Source organism: Tenrec ecaudatus, chromosome 17 (genome assembly GCF_050624435.1).
Source record: "Tenrec ecaudatus isolate mTenEca1 chromosome 17, mTenEca1.hap1, whole genome shotgun sequence".
NCBI classification, from domain to species: Eukaryota; Metazoa; Chordata; class Mammalia; order Afrosoricida; family Tenrecidae; genus Tenrec; species Tenrec ecaudatus.
In genome coordinates, this window is record NC_134546.1 from 53,210,265 (window position 1) to 53,236,286 (window position 26,022).

Below are 26,022 nucleotides of genomic sequence, written 5' to 3' on the forward strand. Positions count from 1 at the left end.
TGGTATGAAGCACACTGCCAAGAATTACAAACTAAACCAGTACCATTTCCCATCCGGCAATGTTGTATGATTGGGATGTTGTATGAAAGATTTTGCTATCGGTTTAGACTAAAAAGCATTAGATCAAATCAAATTATTTTGAACAGGTTATTTAACTCTTAATCTCACTTTCTTCCTCTAGAAAACAAGAAAATATTAGTTATATCAAAAGGTGGTGATACAAATAAGATGTTAAAATAGCATGCATAAAATCTGTGCCAAATGGAAAGTCATCTACAATGCCAGTTATGATTATTGTTCTTGGGGTTTATACCTCCTCAAAATATTTACCTAGAATTCTGATAAGTTGTTCTTACCAAGTTAGCAGCACTCACATTTGAGATATCTGAAGGGTCCATTTCGTTTTCTATCCTTGCTTTCTCGGCCGACAATGTGTCTTCGTTTGGCTGCAGAGGATGTGTGTCAACAGCTGGCTGAGTCACTAAAACACACTTGGCCTCAACGTGCACGGCAGGCATTTCAGAAGTGCACACAGACGTGTCTTGTAAGGAACCACCGCCAGTGTTCCTGACATCATCCACTGCACTCGCTGTGAACTGACAAAACACAATGACAAAATGAATCAGAAATCGGGACAAGCACTCACCACTGCTTAACCTATCACTTCGGAAACAGTATTTAAGTATCGGATACACTACTTACCCATCTGTTTGTTTCAGTTATAAAAATAGAAGGGAAAAAAATTAAGCAGCCACAAATGTTATATGCATCTGTATTATACACGTTTTCCTGAAGAATATGAAGCTTGTTCTCTTCAGATAGCATTAACGTAATCGAGTACCATTGATGAAAATGCGTCTGATGGACAATGCCAATCCTCGGGTGTATACAGCAAACTTGTACCTGGGTAGCTCACTGTGTGATTCATGCTCTTTACTTTTAGCTACCCTTCCCACTCATTCTTCCTTAAGAATGTTTAGCACAAAACCAACAGAAACGTAAAAACAATCTAAAAAACAACAACACTGCTTTAGCTCAAATAATCATTTAAATTTTTTTTTTTACGGTTTAGCAAATAGATCTGAGCATTTACATCATTTTATAACTGGGTATGAAAGAAGGATATTTTTCCATATACTCAAAAAGCAATGTGCTCCAAATTGAAGAACTAAGATCTAAACTTAGTGAATTTAAAACTTACTGACATCACTTCTTAAATAAACATCAGATAAGCATTGCAGGGGCCACAAAAAAACCCCGCTTGATTCATTATTTACATAAATATTAAACTTGGCCAAGTCTTATAAACTACTTTTAAAATTCTACTATTGGTCAGAACTTAGAGTGTCCAGAAGTGTTGATTTTACCATAAGCATTATTTAAATTTTATCACATTGTTTATATTGTGATCAACATTATTTATATGTCAGTCACCAGGTTTTATAATCTTCTTGGCAAGATTTATATTACCATTACTGATGTTTACAATATAGTCAACCCTATTTATTAAAAAATAAATATTATTTATAAAACAAAATCAACGCTCAAACTATAAAGTAATGCTGACAAGATATATACTAGTTCCATGCTTAGCAGGACAGTGGAGGAAACAGTGTTCTCGTTAGGCTGGCCGTCATCAGCCATGGACGTTTACATTGAACGTTCTAGCAATAGTATAATTACTCAAAGCTCTATGCATGATTTATTCCTGAAAGCCTACCAAATAAATTTATTCACAATTAAAAACCAACATAACTTTCATGTTATATTTTTTTAGCTAAAATATGTTCACAGAAATGCTAGATTTTGCTAATACAAAAGGTTGGTTCTGTATACTCTATATACTTGAGGATAAGCCGACCCAAATATCAGCCAAGGCACCTAATTTTACCACAAAAACTGCATTAAAAATGTGCCGAAAAACTTGGCTTATACGTTAGCTATAGTCTACACATGATCAAGTTTTTCTTAAAATTGCATTCCCATACATGTACTGTAATGCTTCTATGTATCTAGGACTCTGTTCTATATTATGGAATTCTTTTTTAAATGACATAAAATACTGCCTGCAAGACGTTTCCAACCTCACATGGGCATAAAGCATATACAATGTACAGGTTAAAGATTTATAGACTATCAGGAGCAGTATAGGATTAAGAGCCATTACTATGGAGGAAAACAATAGGATAACATTTCAATAAAAATAAATATTCTGAAGGTACCAGGAATTTTTAAAAGCAGACACTTACTCTAGACTAACTAATACTTTACAACGTACTTACCTAAATTTTATACTATGATATCAAAGAATAGCTCCTGTATTTCACTAGTCATTTTAAAGAAAAATCAAATTAATTGCACATGAATCTTTAAATTAATAAATATCTAAAATTTATACTTAATTAAATGAATTTCAATGAGATTAACAGTGTCAATATTAGGAATATTAACTTTAATTTTTTATTAAATATTACCAAATTGCTCTGTACGTGATTTGCAGAAGGTACAAGTAGAATAATTTCAAAGTAATCCTTTCATCAACATTTTTAATAAACTTCAAATGAAGCTAGAGCACATCACCTTACCCAAAGTTACCAATAACCTTGGGCAAATTGCCACTACATCCCTTTCAATGTGACCATCACGTTTTTCCTACCAAAAAAACAAAAAATGTGTAAGCTAAACGGACTCATGAGCAATGAGGAAGCAAATTAAAGAGCATCTACCCCCCAGATAGTCTGTATTCTACAATAAATATTACGACATGCAGGGGCTCGGGTGGAGGGCAGATGGTTTGAGAGTGATGAGGGCAATGAATGTACAAATGTGCTTACACAATGGATGTATGGATGGATTGTGTTAAGAGTTGTATGAGCCCCAATAAAATGATTGAAAAATCTATTACGGCATGAAAGACAAAGACAGGCTAAAGAATTGTCGCGGATAAAAGACATTCATTACACAAAACCAAATACAATGTGTGTTTCTGCACTCGATTCTGGAGCAAAGAAAAACATTCTATAAAGAAATTACTGGGACCCGTGGAAAATGTTGAGTATGGCCCGTAAGTTAAATAATAGAACCTAAATGCGAAATCCTCTAAAGTTGATCATTATACTTTGGTTTTGTAAAGTAGTTTCCTTGTTTTTTGGTTCCATTTAAATGGTCACAATGATTTCAAAATGCTCTCAGAGGTTCAGCCTACCTCTATTATAGAGGGAGAGAAAAAGAGGAAAAAACTGTAGCAAAACTTTAACAACTGGGGAATCTAGATGACACCCACGCATCTCTTTGAAGAGGACAGTAAAGGACCATCTTCTGAGTGCACTACCTGGGTTCTTTCAGCAAGCGGATGTTCACAAGGGTGCCCTGAGTCTTTGGGTCGAAATTCTCCAGTGTCAGAAGTTCCATCTCCAACAGATTCACCCTTCTGTATGCTTTCATCAGATAAAAGGCGTACATTTTCTTTATCACTGTCATCCTTTGACCGTAGTGCTTCTGTTGCTAAAGAAACTTTTGGTGTCACCGCAGTTGACCGTGAACGAAGAGGCCTTCCTCTCTGAACAGTCTCCCATCCTTCAGCATCTTTCCGGTCTGCAGTGTGTGGTGGGGTGGGGACGGGAGAGGGGGGTAGAGGCAAATAATAAGACTTCTTTAGAAGAAATTTTTCTGAGACCTATTAAACAAACATATTCTAATTCCTATTAAATATAACTAATATTCAGGCACCAAACCCAAAGCCAAATTCACTGCCATCACATCAATTCCAACTCATACTCACCCTCCGGGACAGTACAGAGACTCTAACTCTGTACAGAAAGCAGAAAGCCTCACCTTTCCCTTGAAGAGCAGCTGGTGGCTTTGAAATGCTGACCTTGAGGTTAGTAGCCCAACACACAACCCATTATATCACCAGGACTCAACATTATCCAGTTATGTTTGCACAAACTATATGATACACATTATCTCAGATACCTACAACTAGTCTGTAGGGTTGCTACTCTATTTTATCCAATGGTAAAGCTGACCAAGGGTCGCAGAGGTGTGAAGGAACAGCGGCATAAAAACTGAGTTTGTACAGTGCATACTGGGTGAAATGCTTAAGCATGAAGCTGCAAACAAAAGTCAGAGGTCCAAATCCACGAACTGCTCCTCAGGAGAAAAATGTGATAGCTTGCTTCCATAAGAATTTACAAGCGTGGAAACTGTATGGGGCAGTTCTACTCCGTCCTGTAGGCTTGCTGAAAATCAGCACTACATTGATGGAAACAGGTACTGTGTATACCATGTGCCAACCCTATCATATCGTAAACAAGAAAACTGTCACAACCCTTACTAGTACAAACAAAACCAATTAGTAAACCCAGACTAATTGGCTCTGGTAACACATGCCTTATGTGTTATGACTTAAATCTCCTTTCCATCTTTTAGAATCCTATCTCTGAACTCCAATGCTTTTGTCGATCCCAGTTCTAAATATTACCTTAACTTAAACAGATTCTATAAATTTATAGAATATAAATTGAAGAAATCCTAGAGGATCTAGTCTGTTATTTTGCCACACAAACTAAGGGGCTATGTCCAAAATGACATAGAAAAAAAAGCATAAAATAAGAATTTTCTTTTAAATTATTCCAAAATGTCACACTTGAGGTAGATAATTATGTATGTAGCCTGCATAAAGGTTTTATTAAAGTATTCCAAAATTAATATGAAGATTTCCAATTCTATCCTATATCCTAGATAAAGCAGACCTTAAAGATCTACTTCCATCTGTAAACCCACTGAACAAAACACAACAAATAAGCATAAGAAAATTATGAGACATAAAAGATGTGACAAAATCCTCCAACCAAAAAGATCAACAGGTACAGAAGAAATAAGCATCAAGACACTCCTAGAATAAAATTAACTGCAACCAAAAACAATGGCAGAACAGAGTTCGGGAATCATTCCCAAACGAAAGGGTAGAAATTGGGAGGTAAAAATAAGGACGTGTGTCCCAGCACATTTGAAGTCTGGCACATTTCATTATGGATATCAAGGCTTGAAAATTACCCTCTGAAAAACAAAACAAGGAAAAGAACCCTCTGTCCTATGGGTTCAGCTAAGCAGCAGCCCTGTCCCTTCTGACACAGGTGGCAATCCTGTCTCACGTCACCAATCTCGCCTTCTCCTCAGGTTTTTCTGGAGAAATTTTAAAGCAAATACTAGATCCTATATCATTCCATCTGTAGGTTCTTCACTATGTATCCTTAAAAGAATTTTTAAAACATATAACCACTGTACCATTATTGAAAGAAAAACAACAACTAACCTAAAAACAATGCCTTGAAATCATTCAACACCGTCTATGTTCAATTTTCCTCTATGTTCAACCTTTGTGAAACTCAGTATGCAATTTTATACACTTCTGCCTTATTGTCCTTTAAATATATAAATAATGGCAACTTAAAATACATAAAAGAATGCTTACAAGAACCACACATACCAAAAGCAAACAAACTAAACTGGAGTGGTCTGGATCAGAACATGTACAGATAAGAAAAAAGAGCTCACTACACATGGCATCCAGGAACAGGAATGGGAGTAGAGATACCGGGAGGGTGGGGGAGGGTGGGAAGAGCAGGGGAGGAAGAGAGAACTGGTTGCAAAGATCAACACATAACCACACCGCCACTCCAGGGGGGACGAACAACAGAAACCGTGGGTTAAGGAGAGACAGCGGGCAATGTACGATATGAAAATGATAATTTATAAGTTATCAAGGGTTCATGAGGGAGGGAGGGAGGGAGGGAGGGAGGTACAAATTGAGGAGCTGATACCAAGGGCTCAAGCAGAAAGCAAATGTTTTGAAAATGATGGCAACATATGTACAAATGTGCTTGACACATGGATGTAGGGATTGTTATAAGAGCTGAACAAGCCCCCAATAAAATGACATTTTAAAAAATATGAAAATAATAATTTATAATTTTCAAGGGGTCACAAGAGTGGGAGGAGGAAGGGAGGGAAAAAAGAGGAGCTGATATCAAGGGCTTGAATAGAAAGTAAATGTTTAGAAAATAATGATGGCAATATATGTACAAATGTGCTTGATACAATTGAGGTATAGATTTCTATAAAAAAGGGGAAAAAGATTGTTATAAGAGCTCCCAATAAAATGATCTTTTAATAACAATAAATAAATACAATTGAGAAAATTTGACAAATGATTGTGGTTTCTGGTTGACTTCTCTGGCTCACTCTCAGGAGCACCATGATTAATCACTTTATTTCTTAAAAAGAAAAGAAAAACAAGCCTCTTTGAAAGCATCCTTATTGAAAGAAATGCTGCTTAAAACTTGCACCTATTCCACTAAGCAATCAGATAGCCAACATAAACACTATCATACAAAAACATCAAACTGAAGCAAGTCAAAAGAGAAATAGAAACTATAACTTATTTTCTTAGAAATTATGGGCAAATCGCATTTTCAATGCTCCTTCTGTAAAATGATGTAGAAAAAACTCTTTCCAGCAATAAACAGCATTTTTGAGGACAGAAAATAATACAATTAAATGGTCAATCTAAATACTATGATCACCTTAAAACAGAAGTACATAAAGAACAAAATTACACTTCATAGGATGAGTTTTTTTAAAATCTAGAATGCCATACCAAACAAACCAAATATCAAGCCCGTTGCCATCTAAGCAATTCCGACTCGGTGACCCAGTGTACATTACTTCATGGACCTCAAATAATCACAACCTGACTGAGGCGCATTATCCTGTCCTTATCTCTCATTCACTTACGGATGTTAGAACAGTTCATTGTGGTTTGGGTGAAAGTTTAGGAAGTAAATTAGTTTCCCGTTCAACAATCTAATACACGTTTGGTTTCACAACATTAGTTACAATCCTCTCCACAACACAACACTCTCACTTCCTTCCTGCATTCCCCATTTCCCTTTGCCAATCTCTCTTGCCTCGGCCTTCCTTCCTCCTGAGTTTTTTTTTTTTCCAATCTTTTTACTGGGGGTTCATACAACTCTTATCACAATCTATATATACATCCATGTATCAAGCACATTCGTACATTTGTTGCCATCATCATTCTCAAAACATTTGCTTTCTACTTGAGCCCTTGGTATCAGCTCCTCATTAAAAAAATCATTTGATGAGGGGCTCATGCAACTCCTATCACAATCCATACATACATCACTTGTGTAAAGCACATCTGTTCATTTGTTGCCCTCATCATTCTCAAAACATTTGCTCTCCATCCAAGCCCCTGGCATCAGGTCCTCATTTTTCTCCTCCCTCCCCACTTCGCCCTCCCTCATGAACCCTTGATAATTTATAAATTATTATTTTGTCATATTTTCCTCTGTCCCACGTCTCCCTTCCCCCACTTTTCTGTTGTATATCCCCCAGGGAGGAGGTCACATGTACATCCTTGAAATAGGTTCCCCCTTTCCAACCACCCTCCCTATGCCCTCATAGTATCACCACTCACACCACTGGTCCTGAGGGGATCATCCGCCCTGGATTCCCTGTGTTTCCAGTTCCCATCTGTACCAGTGTACATCCGCTGGTCTAGTCAGACTTGTAAGGTAGGATTCAGATCATGACAGTGGGAGGGGAGGAGGAAGCATTTAGGAACTAGAGGAACGTTGTATTTTTCATCGTTGCAACATCACATCGATTGTCTCGTCTCCTCCCCAAGATCCTTCTGTAAGGGGATGTCCGGTGACCTACAAATGGGTTTGGGTCTCCACTCCGCACTCTCCCGCTCATTCGCTATGGTAAGATTTTTTGTTCTGATGATGCCTGATACCTGATCCCTTGACACCCTGTGATCGCATAGGCAGGTGTGCTTCTTCCACATGGGTTTTGTTGCTTCTGAGCTAGATGGCCGCTTGTTTACCTTCAAGCTTTTAAGACCCCAGATGCTGTATCTTTTGATAGCCGGGCACCATCAGCTTTCTTTGCCACATTTGCTTATGCACTCATTTGTCTTCAGCGGTCATATCAGGGAGGTGAGCACAATGCTACTTGGAGTCACAGAGGATATGAGGGAAACAATATAGAAAAAGGATGAAATTACAGAAGAGGTAAAAGCCAAAAATCAAAGAGAAATGTAGGAGCTTAGGGAGGCTATAACAAAAACCAGTAGCAGACTCACGGATCTCGAGAAGCAACTGCAGGAATCAGAGAACTGCATCAGTGACTTGGAGGACAACCAAGCAGTCTTTAACAAACATGAACAAAAATCTAATAAGATCATCAGAGAAGCTGAAGAAAACTTAAGAGCTATGTCTGATGCTATGAAGCGGAACAACATTAGTATTGGCTTACCGGAGGAAGACACAACAAAGAAGTCATCTGCAACAATAGTGAGAGAATTATTGGAGGAAAGCTTCCCCAGCTTAGTGAATGAAAACCAGGAAACCATTCAGTAGGCTGAAAGAATCCCAGCTAGACTGAATCCCAAGAAGTCACCAAGGCACATTATCCAACTTTGAGGAAAAGGGGAAAATCATGAGAGCAATGAGGGAAAAACAAGCAATCACATATAAAGGTTCCCAAATAAGAATAAGCTCAGACCTATCAGCAGAAACTATGAAGAAGAGGAGAGAATGGAGTAACATATTCCAAAAATTGAAGGAAAACAATGCAAAACCAAGAATACCCTACCCAGCCAAATTATCAATCAAGATAGATGGAGAAGTAAGACTCCTCCAAGACAAGGAAAAACTCAAAGAATACATTAGGAGAAACCCAGCCCTACAAAACATCCTTGCCAACCCAGTATGGGCAGAAGAACAACACTCACCAAGCATAAATAAGAGACCGCCACAACCTCATCCAGAGGGCTAAAGCAAGAAAACAGACCTCAAGATAGCACTGATTTAAATATAGAAAGACTTGAAAGGTTGCTGAGGTAATCTTTTTTTATAAAAAATACAAATGAGGCATAGGGACAAAGCTACAGTATACAAATATTCCTGGGGTGAGGACCAGGTAATATGACAGGGACCAGACCAAATACCGGGATACACATGATAGACAACTAAAAATGAGATGGGGAAAGGAAAAAATAATAATAATAAAAAAGGGTAGTGGGGACACAGGGTACTAACCCACCCAAGCGGAGGGTATTGTTTATGTCTCCACAGGGAAAGAGGGTCCAGACTTCAATCCGATGCTCCAAGATGTGAATGCAACATGCCAATGTGGAGTAGGGAACCAGTGGAGAGGTCTGGGGGGTCCGGCCCAACTCCAACTACTAATGAGACATCTGCCCCTCCCCTCAGAATTTATTTCAAAGGATGGCACTGAATCTACATCTCCAGAAGAGGGACATATCTGATCGGAGCACACAGGAGCAGATGAAGGGGGAGGAGAGAGTGGAGCACATCCTGGCCCACCAGGCCAGGAGGTCGATGTTCCCAATTAGAACAGCCAGTCGACAGAGAGGACCACATGGCCAGCCCCACTATGAGACATGGAGTCCCTCACTAACCCATAGCCCTACAGGCGACAACACTAGAGACACAGTGAGGGAACTGTACCCGATCGGATCCCGCCACACTGAGGCAAAACATTAAGGGGGTGCAAAAGAACAGGAAGGCAATGGAGTGGCGAGGTCCCCAGGGAATGCTGAAGGTGGACTTTGGGGCTAGGGCGTGGTGCCGCAACAGACTGGACTGGAAAACACTCCTAAAAGCCAACAAACAATCCTTGAAGTAACTACAAGCTTTTCTTTCTTGTTGTGTTTTGTTTTTGTCATTGGTTTGTTGTTTTGTTGTATATTGTTGCTTGGTGTGCTCTACCTTGTTTTTGTGCATGTTATTATCTCCGCAGGTCTGTCTAAATAAGATAGGCTGGATGAAAAATTAGAGGAGAAAACAATGGGACCAATAGTTCTGTGGGGACATGGGAGATGGGGAGGTGGGGGGTAAAGTTAGTGGTGTCAATAAACCCAGGGACAAGGGAACAAGAAGCGATCCAAATCGGTGATGAGGAGGGTGTGGGAGGCCTGGTTGGGCATGATCAAGGCTAATATAACTAAGAGGAATTGCTGAAACCCTGGTGGGGACTGAGCATGATAGTGGGACAGGAGGTAAATCAAAGGATATAGAGGAAAGAGCTGGGAGGCAAAGGGCATTTACAGAGGTCTAGATAAAGACATGTACATATGCAAAATATATTTATACATGAGGATGGGGAAATAGATCTATGTGCATATATTTAAAAGGTTAGTATTAAGGTAGCAGAGGGACATTGGACCTCCACTGAAGTACTCCCTTAATGCAAGAATACTTTCTTCTATTAAATTGGCATTCTATGATGCCCACCTTGCCAACACAACCGCTGAAGACAAAGTGGGTGAACAACTAAATGTGGTGAAGAAAGCTGATGGTGCCCGGCTATCAAGGTATAGTGTCTGGGATCTTAAAGGCTTGAAGGTAACCACCGGCCATCTGGCTGAGAAGCAACAAAGCCCACATGGAAGCAGCACACCAGCCTGCATGACCACGAGGTGCTGAAGGATCCTTCTGAGTTTTAATTTTGGACAAATGCTGACCTTCACTCTCATGCAGTTGGCTGTTCCTCAGAGTTAGCCTCTCTATTGCTGGCTTTTGAAAGATGTCTAAGGGTCATTGGCTCTGGGTTCCACCAGTCTCTCTCCAACCAGTAAATCTGGTCATTCTGTCCCTTGTCTCCTACTCTGTACAAGACCTTCTACTCCTGTGACCTCGATTAGAGTGAACAGAAATGGCGGCCAGGCACTGTCTAGTTCTTCTGGTCTCAGGTCGGTGGAAGCTGTAGTTCGTGTGGTCCAATGGTCTCTCTGGACTGTTTCCTTGAGCTTCAATGGGTAAACGCTAATGGTTCTGTCTTATTTGTCCTTTTCATCTGCTGTCTGAGCAGGTTATCCTCTCTCCAACCTCCAGCTCTCTCCTCCAGGTAGTCCTTCCTTTCTGGTCCTCCCCACCAAGGGCCTGGCCCGACCCTCAAGTTAGAAGGACTCTGCCCTTCAGATCAACTCTGTGCAGCCTCTCTCTAACCCAGCCACGCTGAGCCACGTCAGCAGATACACGCTAGAAAGACGATCTTCAGATTGCCAAGTGGACAGACAAGACTGCTGCTGGTTTTCATTGTTCCTGTGGTTCTTGATTCACCGAACCAATTACAGAATTCACAGAGCGTGGATATTTAGTTAGCCATTTATTATAGCCAGAAAAAAATGCAAACAGAAAGACACATCAGGTGAGTTCTGGGAGGGCTGTTACCTGCTCAAGACTTCTTTTCCCAAAGGGATTATGCTTGGCTCCCTCGTTGGATGATGTACAAGGGGTTTTCAAAATAAGTTCATGTGAAAATGAAATTGAAAGAGTGGGATTTTTCAATAAACTTTTGGAAGGACCTTTGGTATCTAATCAACCCCAAAAGCCTCTGAAATTCTAATTTAAAGGTTTCTAATTGATTTCATTGACTAGTCATGACTATTTCACAGGCATGAGCCATGAAATCATTGACTATGCATGCTTAGTTGTCTGGGCAGGGTCTACGTAACCCCCAATTGTCTGCAAACATTTTCAGATGCTGGCTACAGGTTTTGTACAATAAAGGACCTATCCAAACACACAAAACTCTGCCCTCAAGTCATTGCTAACTACTGTTTACAAACGTAGAAAAATAGGTACCTTTCTAGTACTGAGAAATTCCAAAGCCTATATTTCAGGACCTCAAGACAAAGATCAAATCAGGTCCTTCGCATGAAAGGAAGGTTCCTTCTTTTTTATTCTCTAAAAAATTCTTATTAAATTAACATTTATTTCAAGTTAAATATTTCAAGGCAAAGATCAAAGGAAGGTTCTTTGCATCAAAGGAAGGCTCATTCTTTTTATTCTCTAGAAATTCTTATTAAATTAACATTTATTTCAAATTAAATATTTGGAAGAATTCACTGGCAATCTAATCTTGGTGTGGGTTTTTTTGGGGGGTGAGATGATTTTCAATTTTAGATCACTTTTTTAAAATATTTACAGAATGCTTCAAAATTTCTGATTCTTCCTATGGAAATTTTGTTAAGTTGTATTTCTCAGGAAATTTGTCCATTGCTTCTAACTTGGACTGTTAACCAAAACCAAAAATCAAACCCATCGCCATCAAGTCAATTCCAACTCATAGCCACCCTGTATGGCAAAGTGGAATTTCTCCATAGTGTTTCCGAGACTGCAATTATTGATGGGCGTAACCGGCCTCAGTTCTCTACCACGGCCCAGTGGTGGATCTGAAGGCTAGCTGCCCAGCACTCAACCTCCTGCGCCACCAGGCCTCCACCACATTACTATTAACAATATCCTCTAATTATCTTTTTAGTACCTAGGACTTCTTGCAATGTTCCCTATCTCGTTCCTGATACTATGTCTTCTCTTTTCTTTCTCCTAAGATCCCTGGTGGCGCTGTTGGTCAGACACAGCATTTCTAAGTGCAAAATGGTTCAAACCCACTAGCTGCTGCTTCGGAGAAAGAGGAGGCTGTCTGCTCCACTCAAGATCTAGTGGTGGATTGAAACTCTGCATGCAGTCAGAATTTACTTGATGCCAGTGGGTTTGGTTTCTTTCTGCCATCAGTATTCCTGAAGATTTATGAACTTCATCAGTCCTCTAAATAACTAGCTTTGCTTTGCTGATTTTCTCTACTCTAACCTATATTTTCTTCTGTCCTCAGCTATTTTCCTTCCTTCTATGCCTTAGGGTTAACCTGCTGTTCTTATCTAACTTCTAAAGCTGCATTTAAGGCTACATTTTCCTCAAAATTTAGCTTTAGCTTAACCCTACAATTTTTAAATGCTCTATTTTAATTTTATTTCCATTCCTATTTTCTAATTTTCATTGTACTTTCCTCTTTGATCTACATGGGTTACATGGAAATATATTTCAAAACTTTGGAGATTTTTCCGGCTATCTTTTTGCATCTGATTTCTAACTTAATGCCACACTAACTAAAGAATCCAGACTTGTTTAATGGCCTGGAATAGATGAATTCTGATAAATGTTCTCTGTGTGCTTAACTATGGATGTGGGCTTATATTTAAGGCTTGATAAAGTACCTTGTCAAAGTTAACCCTCCTGCCAAAAACAACTATTAAAACTAAACATAATATATAAACCAACTATTTAAAGGCATTTGGAAAGCAACCATGCAGGCAAGATTGGAGGAACTACAATTCGTGAGAAAGAGAAAAGACAACAAGGAGAAACTATATTAATCCTGGCTTTTTCTCTAAGGACATTTTGCCAATTTACAGTGCAGGTAAACTGGGTACTAGCACAAACCAGAAGTTCAGTTACAGTGTGGAGGCAGACATAGGTGTTCAGGAGAACTAAAGCAACTGGGACTAAGGGACAAAAATGTCTCGAACAGAAGAGAATTGTAGGGAAATGAGCCCAGGTCCCCAACTCAAATCTAAACTTGGCACATACGGGTAAAGATTCCAAGAAACGCAGCAAACAGCAGCAGGCAGATGATGAGCTAGGCAGATCTTGTAGCAACTGAACAGTGCTAAAGCAACAAATACTGGAATTCAGAAAGAGACCCAGAATCTTAGTTACTAGTCCACAAGGAATAAGGTTAAATGGAAAAACATTAGCTTAACAAAACCTTAAACCAAATCTTAACAGGATTAAGGTGATCTGCTTGTATGCTAGGTGCTTGCCAGAAGGAAAAGTAACCCCTCTCTGAAGAACCTCTGTAGTTTTTGGTTTGGGGGAAGTTTTTGGAATATTTTATTGAGGTTGAGGTAAAAGTTTAAGAACTCTACAATTTCTAAATCACAATGATAAAAACTCAATAAAAATTTGTGAGGCATAAGAAAAAAATAGGGTCAAAGAACTGAAAAGGAAAAAAAACACCCTTTTTAAGTCACAAACCCAATGGTAAATTCAGATACGTACTTGGCTTTTCAGGGACAGACTTTTAAAAGGACTCATAACTATTAGAGTCAAAAGGAGCCCTAGTGGCACCGTGCATGATGCATTTGGCTTCCATCCACAAGGTCGTAATTCAATCCCACCAGCCACTCCATGTAGCTTCTGTTACAAAAAAGACATGGCCTCAGAAACCCACAAAGGAGTCCTACCCTGTCCTAGAGGGTCGCTATGGAACAGGCTCGCCTCCACAGTTCCAACAGATACTTGTAATTTGTAATGATCAGATAGAGAACTGCCCAGGGCATAGCTGAAATAATTTAATATTATTAAATTGTATATGAATTATTAATTGAAACTGATCTGCTCTGTAAACCTTCACTCAATTCACAATAAAAAATATTTAAGTCCCTCTTTAAAATGTTTCTAGCCTACTTTGTCTAGGTTGTCCAATAGCTGCTTTGGTGGGTTTAGCCAGCAGTTTAGACACAGCAAGACGGAGGGAAGGTTCGTGGACTAGGGAACAGAGTAGGGCAAATTATCCAGATCGAAGAACCACCAGGAAGTTGAATGCAGAAGAGCAGGCACTTCTCTCTGCTGTGCTGGTCGCGTGCTGTGGCATCAGAAGTGACCCCACGCACAACAGAGACGGGAGAAGCGGTGCTATGTTGTAAGGATAGTCAATGACAAGAATCAACAGGTATATGAACGGAAAACTGAACTGCTTTGTAAATCTGAACTCAATTCACAAGGAAAAGAACTTATATCCCTCTTTAAAATAGTTCTAGCCTACTTTGTCTGCTTTGTCCAATATCAGGTCCTATTTGCATAGAATATGCATAGAACATCTTTTCATCTTTTTATTCAAACTTCCCATATTAAAATGTATCTTGTATAAACAGCATATAATTTGTCAGGGTCTGGTGACTGGGGTGATGCTACACTTTATATTCTTAATTAAGCACTTAGTATTTAATTATCCATTTACATTTGTATAGCTATAGATATATCTATATTTCTATCTACCATCTTATATTTTGAGTTTTATTTATCCCATCCTATCTTCTTTTCGATTAGTCAAATATTCTCATTATTCTATTGCCCCTTCCATTGGGTTATTATTTATATATTCTTTTACTCTTCTTAGGCATTTCCTGCAGTTGATAAATGAATCCTTGATTTCGTATAAGCTAATTCAAATGTCCTACTGCTATTCATGTTTTCAGTGGCTAATTTTTATGACTTGGCCCAAACCCACAAAAACCAAGCTCACTGACCCCAGTCAACGCTGACTCATAGCGATCCCCCATGAGTTTCCAAGACTGTCATTGTGTACGGCAGTAGAAAGCCCAGTCTTTCTGCTGAGGAGCTGCTGGTGGTTCCCAACTGCCAACCAGGTGGTCACTGTCCAACGCAGAACCCCTAGGTTCAAGAAATGCCCCACCTCTTCCTTTTTCCTCATCTGATTTAAGTAAGGAAGCCCACTACAACCCCCATGGGATCAAGGGTTCATGAGGGTGGGAGGGTGGGGGTAAAAAGTGGCAAAAAATGAGAAGCTGACACCAAGGGCTCAAGTGGAAAGAAATGTTCTGAAAATGACGATGTCAACAATTGTACAAATGTGCTTGACACAATGGATGGATATCTGGATAGTGATGAGTAGTAAGAGGCTCCAATAAAATGGTTTAAAAACATCAACACACCTCCCCCCCACCCCCGGTCACTCTGCTGGTATCTGAAATGGTGGGCAGCATGGCCTCCAGCCAGCAGCTGACAAGTCACCGCAGTACAACAAACCAATAGAGGAGCCATGGCAATATAAATGAGAAATGCTATCCTTTATTTCATTAGGAGCTGTTTATTGGTCAATGGTTTGATAGAAAGTTATTTCAGATCTTCAGATTTTTGCAGAATCACAAGCATTACAAATTTATTTTCTTGAAAATATAAAAGGGGAAGGAAGAATAGGCGCAGTCAAACAGTAGTGGCATTTAATAATAATTTTTTTAATTTATTGGTGACATTTATTGGTGACAATTTCCAGCACATAAGCAATGCATCAAAGCACTACTTACAGGGCAAGGAGAGCGTGCTTTTACCTGGACCTCAGGCAGCCGCACTGCACATGCCTCTCTGCACACACCACATCCAAAGCAACACGGCTATCTATCTCCAGAGGTCATTCTTTTCGGCCCGACACAGAGAAGTTATTAACAGTATAAAGCACGCAAAGAAAATCAATCTGCCGTCTGCTTGTAGTACACGGAGCCCAGACCCCACGGTGCAGGGAAGCCAGAGACCCTGAAAAGCCGGGTGTTTGCGAATACGATCGTGTTTATCGACTTGAAAACAGATCCACGTCCGTCTGTGGAAGTCTTTCCATTAGCCCAAAGGAAAATTAAATTTAAAAAGAACTAAATGTTCCTTGAAAGTTTAAAACGCTCAAAATGTCCTGCTGGGGCAGGCTTCTTCCAAGGTCCCACCAAGTCCGCGCTGTTTCAGCAAAGACAAGGGCACCTGGTCTACCCTTTTCACTCTAGACCTTTTAAAAGCTACTATTCCTTTCGCCTTTTGAGGGGGGGGTGGCTTATTGTCATCAATTTACATTCTACGTATAATTCAAGACATTAAGCTTCATGTTATCAATGCTCAATTAATGTCACCAACATATTTGCAAAGTATTGTGTTATTCACTTTTCTTAAACATTTGTTTCCATTTGAGATTATTTTCTTTCAATCTGAAAAAAAAAAATCTTCGCACAGCTTTTTAGTTAAGGTCTGCTGAGGACAAGCTCTCTCAACAAATATAACCATATATACTTGAGTATAAGCTGAGTTTTTCCAGCACATTTTTAATGCAATTTTTGTAGTAAAATTAGGTGCCTCAGCTGATATCCGGGTTGTATTTCTTCCTCGTTCTAAAAGATTTTTCAACTTGACATTGAACTCTAGCTTTCCCAGCTGCCATTGCAATGTCTCTGGCTGCCGCAGTTTCTGCTGTGAAGTTGGTATCATTGCTAGTAGGTGCCGCCAAGTTGGCTCCACTCACCACTACCCCATGCACAGAACCACACGCTACCCAGTCCAGAGCCGTCCTTACAACTGTTGCCCTGTGTGAGCCCACTGTGGCAGCCACTGGGACAGCCCATCTCATCAGGAGATGTCCTACTTTTTTTTTCCCCCTAGTTCTTTATTTATTTATTTATTTTTTAGGGGCATTTTATTAGGGGCTCATACAACTCTTATCACAATCCATTCATATACATACATTACATACATCAATTGTATAAAGCACATCTCTACATTCTTTGCCCTAATCATTTTCTTTCTTTTTTTTCTTTTGAGACGTCCTACTTTTCACTGCTCGTAAAGGGGTCTTGTGCAGCAGGTAGGTAAGAACCCCTTCTGCATGTCTACATACAAACACTTTTAAAGGGAGGAAGTTACTGTGGGGCAAACTGTTTCAGGTAGACTCAGAAATAATTGCCCTTCTATTTACATGTTCTCCTAAATTCTGAGGGCACAGAAAAATACAAGTGTGAGGAAAGGGGAATATGGAATGTTATTTTTCAGTACCAATATTTAATAATCAAATATCAACCAATGAAGATAGTACTTAAAGGTACAAACCAGCACAAATCCCACTGCCACTGAATCAATTCTGACTCACAGTGTCCCTCTATAGTGTCTCTGAGGCTGTAATTCCTCATGGGAGCAGACAGCCTCATCTTTCTCCCACAGAGAGGGAGAACTATCCACGTTTCTTTGAGCCAGAAAATGGTCTGCCTTTTTTTAACTCAAAAGAGCTTATAAATTAACTGACACACACAAAAGTCACTGTCCTTAAAGTTTCCTCCGAGCAGACCCACAACCAGCATGATCCCTAGCAACTGCTGCGCATGCTGAAAAGTAGTTATGCGACAGCTTTAAGATTATTTTATTTCACTGAAGGTTAATCAATATCGCATACCTGTAGATTTATAATAAAAGAGATAAGTAGCTAACTCTAATAAGGTAAGTTTCCAAAAATGCAATCAGTATGCACAGCTCTCTTTATGAAGTATATAAAAAGGCAAACTCCAAGTCACTTGCCATTTTTTCGGGAATTCTTCTGCACGGTCATCAGTGGGCCTGACTGGGTGGGTGCCACATCTGATGAAGCAGAGGAGCCTGTATGATGAGCCTTTACCTTGTCAGCCCAACTGACACCTGTGGGAGCCAGGCGAGGGGCTGCCGCTGTGCCAGTTGAAGCCCTGTGGAGAAAATGATTGTGCTAATAAATTCCATCTGAAAGTTATATGTTTAGTATTTAAAATTTAAATAAATTATGTTTGTGTATAGACACATTTAGTGATGCACACGCATAGCAATTTAAGACAAATACAATTTTATCTTGCTTTGATAACACTTTAATACATGGATTTTATATAGTATAGCATGTGGGGAATAAAGAGACAAAAATAAGGATAACATAGAAGAAGCACTTGTTGGTGTTTTTGAAAGAAGATTTCAGTTAAATGGGGAATCTCAAAAACTTCCACAAATACATCTCAAACTTTTAACTCTCATTTTACAATGTTTAATAATATAACTAGCCAATTTGTCAATATAAAAACCTACTGCTATCAAGTAAATTCTAACTCACAGTGATCCTATATGGTGTTTCCAAGAATGTAAATCTTTAAGAGCCTCATTTTTCTCCCATGAAGTAGCAAGTGCATTTGTACTGCCATCCTTGCAGTAAGCAGCCCCATGTCTAGCTCACAGCACCACAACTAGTAAGGCGGGTACTATATAACACTCACAGGCATTACAAGGGAAATCCTCTAAAATGGTGACTCAATATACAAATTATTTAAGTTTGTTTTCTATATCGTTTTCCCTCCACTGAGGCCCAATTAATATATGATTCTAAAGTTCATTCAGTCTAAAGGTAAAACTACCCAATAAACCCATAAAAAATCTGAAAGCAGAAATTTGATTCTACTGAATGAGTATTCATTGAGCTTTTACCAAGTACCAGGTAGAATGCTAAGTGCTTGGGATTCAGAAGATATTACAAAGATGGTCAACAAAGATCATAGTTAAAGTGAGGAAAAATAAACATAAAATATTATAGCATATGATAAATATAATAATAATACAATTAAATGTAATGTTCAGCACTAATAAAAGGTACAGATGATTAACTATGACATGGGTATGGAAGAATAAAAGAAAAGCAGTTAAGAAAAATTCCGTTTTAATGAATAGAATTGATTATGCAGATGACTTATTAATCTTTCCATTACATATCAAGGTTACAATTCATTCTAAACAATTATTGTGATAAGAGATGTAATAGCCCCCAAGAAAAGTATTGGGAAAAAAAGAATTAGAGTCAAACAAACTTTTCTCTTAAAAATAAGTTTCCTCAGAGGCATTTATCAAATGTAATTAGAGATGCTTGGTCCACATTTCAGCTGCCTAGATGGCAATAACAGTTTGGGCGAACTAGAAGCTGACCCAAAACTGCAGAATGTGATGTTTATAAAAAAGCAAATCCTCTGTCACTGATAGGATTTCAATTTAGAGCAAACCTGTAGGACTGACCCATGGAGTTTGCAAGGCTGATATTTTCATGAAATCAGCTCACCCCATCATTCTCAACCCATCAGCTGTGCAGTTGATGGGTTTGTAATGCTGACCTTCCAGTAGCAGATGAACATTTTGACCACTGTGCCGCTCCATCCCCCAGAACTACTCAGAGAGTTTTAAAAAGCTCCAACATATTCCTAGGAATCAAGAATGCCCCATGCATAGTCGCAGATGGCATGGTACTACATACATCTAGAAAACCCTCAAAAATTCACAAGAAAGCTACTATAGGATATAAATACAGCAAAGTTTCAGGATACAATTCCAACAACATGAAAGTAAACAAAAGTTGTGTCTATACACTGGAAAATAACAAAAATCTGAAAAGGAGATAAAGATGATGATTCTTTGTAAAATAGGGTCTAAAAGAATAAAGTAACTAGAATTCAGTTTTCCAAGGAAGTTGTTAAAAAGTAAGCCTTCTACCCTGAAAACTATAAATAATTGTTGAGAGAAATTTCAGTTCAAATAAATGGAAAAATATTTCATGCTCATGGATTGGTAGACTTAGTACTGTTAAGATGTCAATGCTACCCAAAGCAAAAGAATTCAATCCCTATTAAAATTCCAACATAATTTTATACAGAATTGGAAAAGCTAATCCTCAAGTGCATCTGGGATTGCAAGGGACCCCAAGGGACAAACAATCTTAAAAAAGAAATATAAAGTGGGGCTCACAGTCCCTTGTTTTAAAGTGTAATACATAGCTACAGCAATTGAAATAGTGTGATACTGGTGTAGTACTGAACATAAAAAAAACAAAAGAATCGAAATGAGAATCCAAAACTGAACCCATACACCTATGATCAACTAATTTTGAGCAATGATTCCAAGACCATTCAATATGAAAAGAACAGTTTATGCAACAAAAATGTTCCGTCAAGTGGATTTCCACATGCAAAAACTGTAAAGCTATTACCATACCATCTTACTACCTAATGAAAATATACTCAACCTGGACCAAATACCTAAATATGTGCTAAACCTTAAAACACTTAAAGTAAAATAGGAGTTAACCTTCAAGACCTTCTCTTGGGTAATACATTTTCAGATATTACCAAAAGCACAGGAATGGAAGACATACATCAGATAAGAGTTCAATAGCCAGAATTCATAAAGAATCAGTAAAATACAACAACAAAAAACTTACCCTGTCGACTCCATGAAAAAAACAAAAAATTTAAAAAAAAAAAACTTACCCTTTTGAATTTCAAAAACCAATGACCACAGCTTTCTAACCGCTCTGCTTTGAATTTAACTGGCCCAGCAGATCACCTCGGGGCCACTGTTTTGATGGGACCTTGCTCTCTAGATGATATTGGTAAAATCTAATTTGAAGGACATTAAACAATCATGGGGGCCCTTTAGAAAGAAGTTTTAAGAAGACTGTAAACAGCATTGGTGAGAAATAGGCCAGGAAAGTTGTGCCTCATATTTTGTTTTTCCATCACGACAATGTCTCTGCTCATTCTCAAAGGCTTGTCATTCAAAACTCCCCTTGAGAATCTCACCTCATCCACCCTAAAGCCCTGAGAATGTCTCTCCAGATTTCTTTGTTGTGTTCTCAACTCAAAGACCATTTCAAAGGAACACAGTCGAGGCCCTTGCAGACACCAAAGTGGCCATTTTTACATGCTGTAAACTGGAATGTGCAGAGTTCTTCTGGTAAGGGCTAACAAGACCGAACGCACCACCTTCAGAAATGTACAGACCTAAATAAATATGCTGAGAAAGAAAAGCCTCACATGTTGTTACTTTTGTTACATTTCTATGACTCTATATCAATACTTTTACCCTTACACTTGCCTTAGTCTAATTGTAAAAAAACAAACAAACAAAAAAACACTCATTACCCTCAAGTCAATTCTGACTCGTACCAACCTTGTAGGACAGGGTAGAACTGCTCCTGTGGGTTCCAAGATTAAACTACTTATGGGAGTAGGAGCCTGGGGTAATTACACAATTTCATGCCAAATCGAAAAATAACAATGAAGAGGTGGAGTCTTAGCCTGTCAATCTGGTCACAGCAGGATCCTCCCATTAGGGGCGTGGCCTTCTCATGAGGATTCTGGGATCTCTCTCTGCTTCACATTCCTGATGACAACCCACATGGAGCCACGCTGATGGCAGCCAGAGCCCTGGAGATGCTTCCACCACCACTGAATCCACAAGACTTTCCACCCTGGTCTGTGATCTTCCTGCATGTGTTGTGTGAGTCTAAATAGGAATGTATGGACTAGTATGGGACATATGGGCTGATATCAGACTTATGGACTTGATCTGGGCTGGGATGTTTTCTTAATATACAATGACTCTTTGATATAAAACTCTCTGTTACACACATATGAGTGTCTCTGAATTTGTTTCTCTAGTCTACCCAGACTAACACACAGTCTCATTTTCCCCCCTTGGAGCAGTTGTTGTTTTAGAACTGCTGATCTTGTGGTTAGCCGTCTGAGTAACCCACTATGCCACCAGGTTTCCCTTTAGTCTCATTAGGGTGCCCTTAATAAAATACAATTAAAAAGGATACATTTTGTGCCATGAAAAAAACAATTTTGAGTCAGCGCTCACAGCAGGTAGACTCTTCCCAAATCACTGAAGCTCTGCAGCAAATTAGGAGAACATGGCCCCAGGGAAGTCCCAGGTTTCAGGTGGAACCAATGTTTCAAGGAGTGTTAGGAAGACCCAATTCAAAGCAGAGAGTTTAGTTCACAAAGTTATGTTTCCTATTTTTGGGGAATCTTGAAAGATTTTTTTCACAGGGCACAGAATGATCACCGGGGCTTTTAGGATGCTTTTAATAATTGAAAACAGCACTGGTGAGAAAAAGGCCAGGAAAATTGTGGCCCCCCACCCACCCACCCATTAAAAAAAAATCAGGACAGTGTACCTGCTCGTTCTTTGAGAGTCTCAAGGGCTGTCCTACACGAATTTCATTGGAAAACCTTACCCCATTCCACCCGACAGACTCCATTTCTGCCCCTTCTGACTTCTTTCTGTTCCTCAAACTCAAAATCATTTCAAGGACGATGGCTTCAGTGCCCCCAGGATCTAAGGCTGCATTCTGATGTGATGTAGCCTGAAGAGGGTGGAATACTTCAGGGAAGAGTTAAGAGATAGAAACAGCACATTCAGAAGTGTACAGACCTAGATGGAGGCCATGTAAAACACCAACAGCTTCATATTTTGATATTTTTTACTTAATGAAGACATTTAAGATTTTGTAGCAATACTTTTGACTTCTTGTAGGTCACTAAGGTTATTAAGACTAATCTGGACAGGGACCACATTAAATGGCAGGAAGGAACAACTTCAGGCTGAAAACAGTGACAAGGAAAGATGGGATTTCCTGCAGTCTGCGAAAGCGTGGACTCCAAATAAATGTTCTGAAGAGCTCAGGAATGAAGCTTTGTTCACTCATGTAAGTTCTGTGACCAATTCTCTTCTTTGTTTTAAACTATCCGGAGACTAGACCTTTATGGGATTTTATTTTAAATAACAACTCTGAATTATCCGCGCACCTGAAGAGAGCCTCTGAAGAAAGCCTGGGAACATCTTAACATCAGAGGATAACACTGATGTTGGCTGCAACCCTGGCTCCTTTCCCCAACAGAGTTCTACCTCGGTTCTCACTCTTTGGCTGAACAAGCTGACTAGGACCTGACTTTCTGAAGGAAGTCTGAGAAACCACCTTTATGAGCAGTGTATTCTATTTACCACAAAATATACAACCCATAAAGAAAAAGATTGAGATCCTTGACTAGATAACAAAATTTAAAATTGGTTTATGAAATATGCCTTAAATAAGACTCAATAAAGATATTTTCATCGCAATGTCCAAAGCAAAAATATAGACTAATCTGACCTATTTGCATACGGGTGTTTACATTTTCTGCAAATACATCATAAATGGGGTGGAGTATACAAGGGGCAAGTGATGAAAACTTCTTAGCCATAACCACACACCTGAGGCATGAGTGGCTGGGCTGCGCAGCTCAGGACCGTGGCCCCGGGGGACATTAGCTCAGAGGGTGTGGTGACTGCAGTGGGCACACCTGTAGTCCACACAGAGACAATGTTCGATGTCCTACTTTGCTGAGTCGTGGCTGAGGTCTGAAAGGCTGATAAGCAGCCATCTGAAGTGCAATTGTTGGTTTCCCCTCCCCAGGGGGATGAGGGATGAAGACAATACGGAAATAGATAGTCTGATGGATTAACAAATCGTGCAAATATCAGTCTCCACAACTCTGAGACCTGAAAAACTAGATGGTCCTTGGACACTACCACTAACTGCTCTGAAAGTGATCACACCACATTCGAAGGACCTGGATAGAGCAGGGGAACAATATGAACAAAACTCTAAACAGTAATAAAAACAAGACTAGGCTTACTGGTCAGAGAGAGACTGACAGACCCTCTGACACTATGGACCGTAGGCACCTGTCAGCTCTGGAAATAAACTCACTCCAATGCCCAAACAATAGACCAATCTAGATTGGGAACAATAACACTAGTAAGGTATAGACACCTTAAAGCCCTAAAACAATCAACCCTTTAAGATCAACAGGGCAGCTTTTCCCCAGGACAAAGTTCAGAAGGGTCAGGAACGGAGAAGAAATGAAAATAGGAAACAAACAGAGCATGTGAGATAAGTGATTTCACATGGTGGGGAGTACAATCAAAAAGATGAAATAAAATGTGCATAAATTACTGAACTAATTTGTCCTGCAAACCTTTACTCAATTCACAGTAAAAAGCTAACATATATGTACACACACACACACACACACACAGGAGCCCTGGTAGCATAGTAGTTACATGCTAACTGCAAGGTCAGCAGTTTAAAACCACCAGCCACTCCTCAAGAGAAAGATGGGGCTTTCTACTCCTGCAGAGTTAGTCTTGGAAACCCACAGGAGCAATTCTACCCTGTCCAAAGGGTCGTTATGCGTCATAATTAACTTGATGGCAGTGAGCTGTGCATATGTGTGTGCATGTGTGCACACGCACGCGTCTGTGTATGTATGTACATGCATCAATACATACCTACATGAGAGGGAAGAAAGAATAATCTGACAACACCAGTGTCAAGGACGCAGGGCAATGAGAAGCTCATATGTGCTACTGGTAGAAATGCCAAATTAGTACACATTATTTGGCAAAGTTTGATGCTACTTAGTAAAGTTGAATATACAAAAAAACGTATGGCCTAATCCTTCCCATTTCCAGTTGTACATAATAAACTCTTGCACATGTGTACTGGATGTGTATTTAAGAGTATTCATAGCAGGACTCTTTATAAAGCCTCAAACTGGAAAACACCTCAAAACATATCAACATTGAATGGATAAGTTGAATATTCATAAAACTAAAATGTTATTGAGAACTGAAAGTGAATTAAATAGAGCCATACAGAAAATAAATTTTACATATCAGAAGAAGAAAAATAAATCACACTAAAAAGATTTCATAAAGACTTAAGACTGCATAAAATTATGCAGAACCAAACCATTTTAGGAAAACATACATAGATAGATGTAAAACCAGGGGCAAAAACAAGGAGGTTATTACCCAAACAGTGGTCAATTACCTTAGTGGACACGAGGACAGTTACTGGGAAGGGGCACACAGAGGCTTCAGGGAGCGGGCACCATCCCACTTCTCGACTGGAAAGGAACCGTGTGGCGGGATGGCTGTTTTATAATGATCGTCTACCATGTGGATGTGTACTTTTGCCCTGTTTAATATTTTATAATTCATACTTTTAAAACATAATTTAAATTTTTTAAGAAGTACCTGTATTTAATATGCCCTCGGTGTAAAGTGAAAACCTTTTTCATTAATCACTAACTGCACCGAGCATTGAGAGTCACAGTCAGATAATTATTTGTACCATATAATCAATTACTTTAAATTTATACATAAAGGCAATGTCAGCAATTCTAAATAAGAGTTTATATTATGTACGTACATATATTCCTTTGTTATGAAAAACCTGTCAGTTCATATTATAAATCATTTAACATAAACTGGATTGACCAATTTTAATTTACTCATTCATTGTAATGGCAGTTTGGGTTTTTTTAGTTCATCTCACCCAAAATGTAAGCTTCTTCGCGCATTGGATGCTACATTTATTCTATCTGTTGGCGGGCTCGGAATGACATGGCGACCTGGAGACATCTTCTTCACTTCCCATGCCAGTGAAGTGGGTCTGCCAAATGAATGCAGAGTGGGTTACATTAATGGAGAAAGGAAGAAAACCAAGGGCATCTGTTCTCGTGGTTGCTAGTGGATGATAAAATATTCGTGGCACTCTTTTCTCTGTAGCAGCGCTCGACAGAACGGTACTGTACCTTTGCCACCAGTACAACTCTCCTTATCTAAGGACCCTGGGGTCACAGAAACACTGAGCTAGCTGCTTCTTTGCCAGCCTCCGCATTCCCAGCTTTAA

At 39.3% G+C, this 26,022-nt stretch overlaps 1 protein-coding gene across 4 annotated transcripts in view; it reads right to left on the bottom strand.

The window, feature by feature from the left end:
* Nucleotides 1–26,022, bottom strand: part of SCAPER (S-phase cyclin A associated protein in the ER) — a 414,928-nt gene that overhangs the window by 303,597 nt on the left and 85,309 nt on the right. For 3 of the 4 annotated variants that reach the window (XM_075535309.1, XM_075535311.1, XM_075535312.1), the window contains 4 exons: nucleotides 25,666–25,782; nucleotides 18,021–18,181; nucleotides 3,332–3,594; nucleotides 357–596 (listed from right to left, as the gene is read on the bottom strand). In XM_075535309.1, the coding sequence (XP_075391424.1) occupies nucleotides 357–596; nucleotides 3,332–3,594; nucleotides 18,021–18,181; nucleotides 25,666–25,782 (781 nt within the window). The remainder of the gene's footprint in view (nucleotides 1–356; nucleotides 597–3,331; nucleotides 3,595–18,020; nucleotides 18,182–25,665; nucleotides 25,783–26,022) is intronic. The other variant, XM_075535310.1, reaches the window with a different exon arrangement.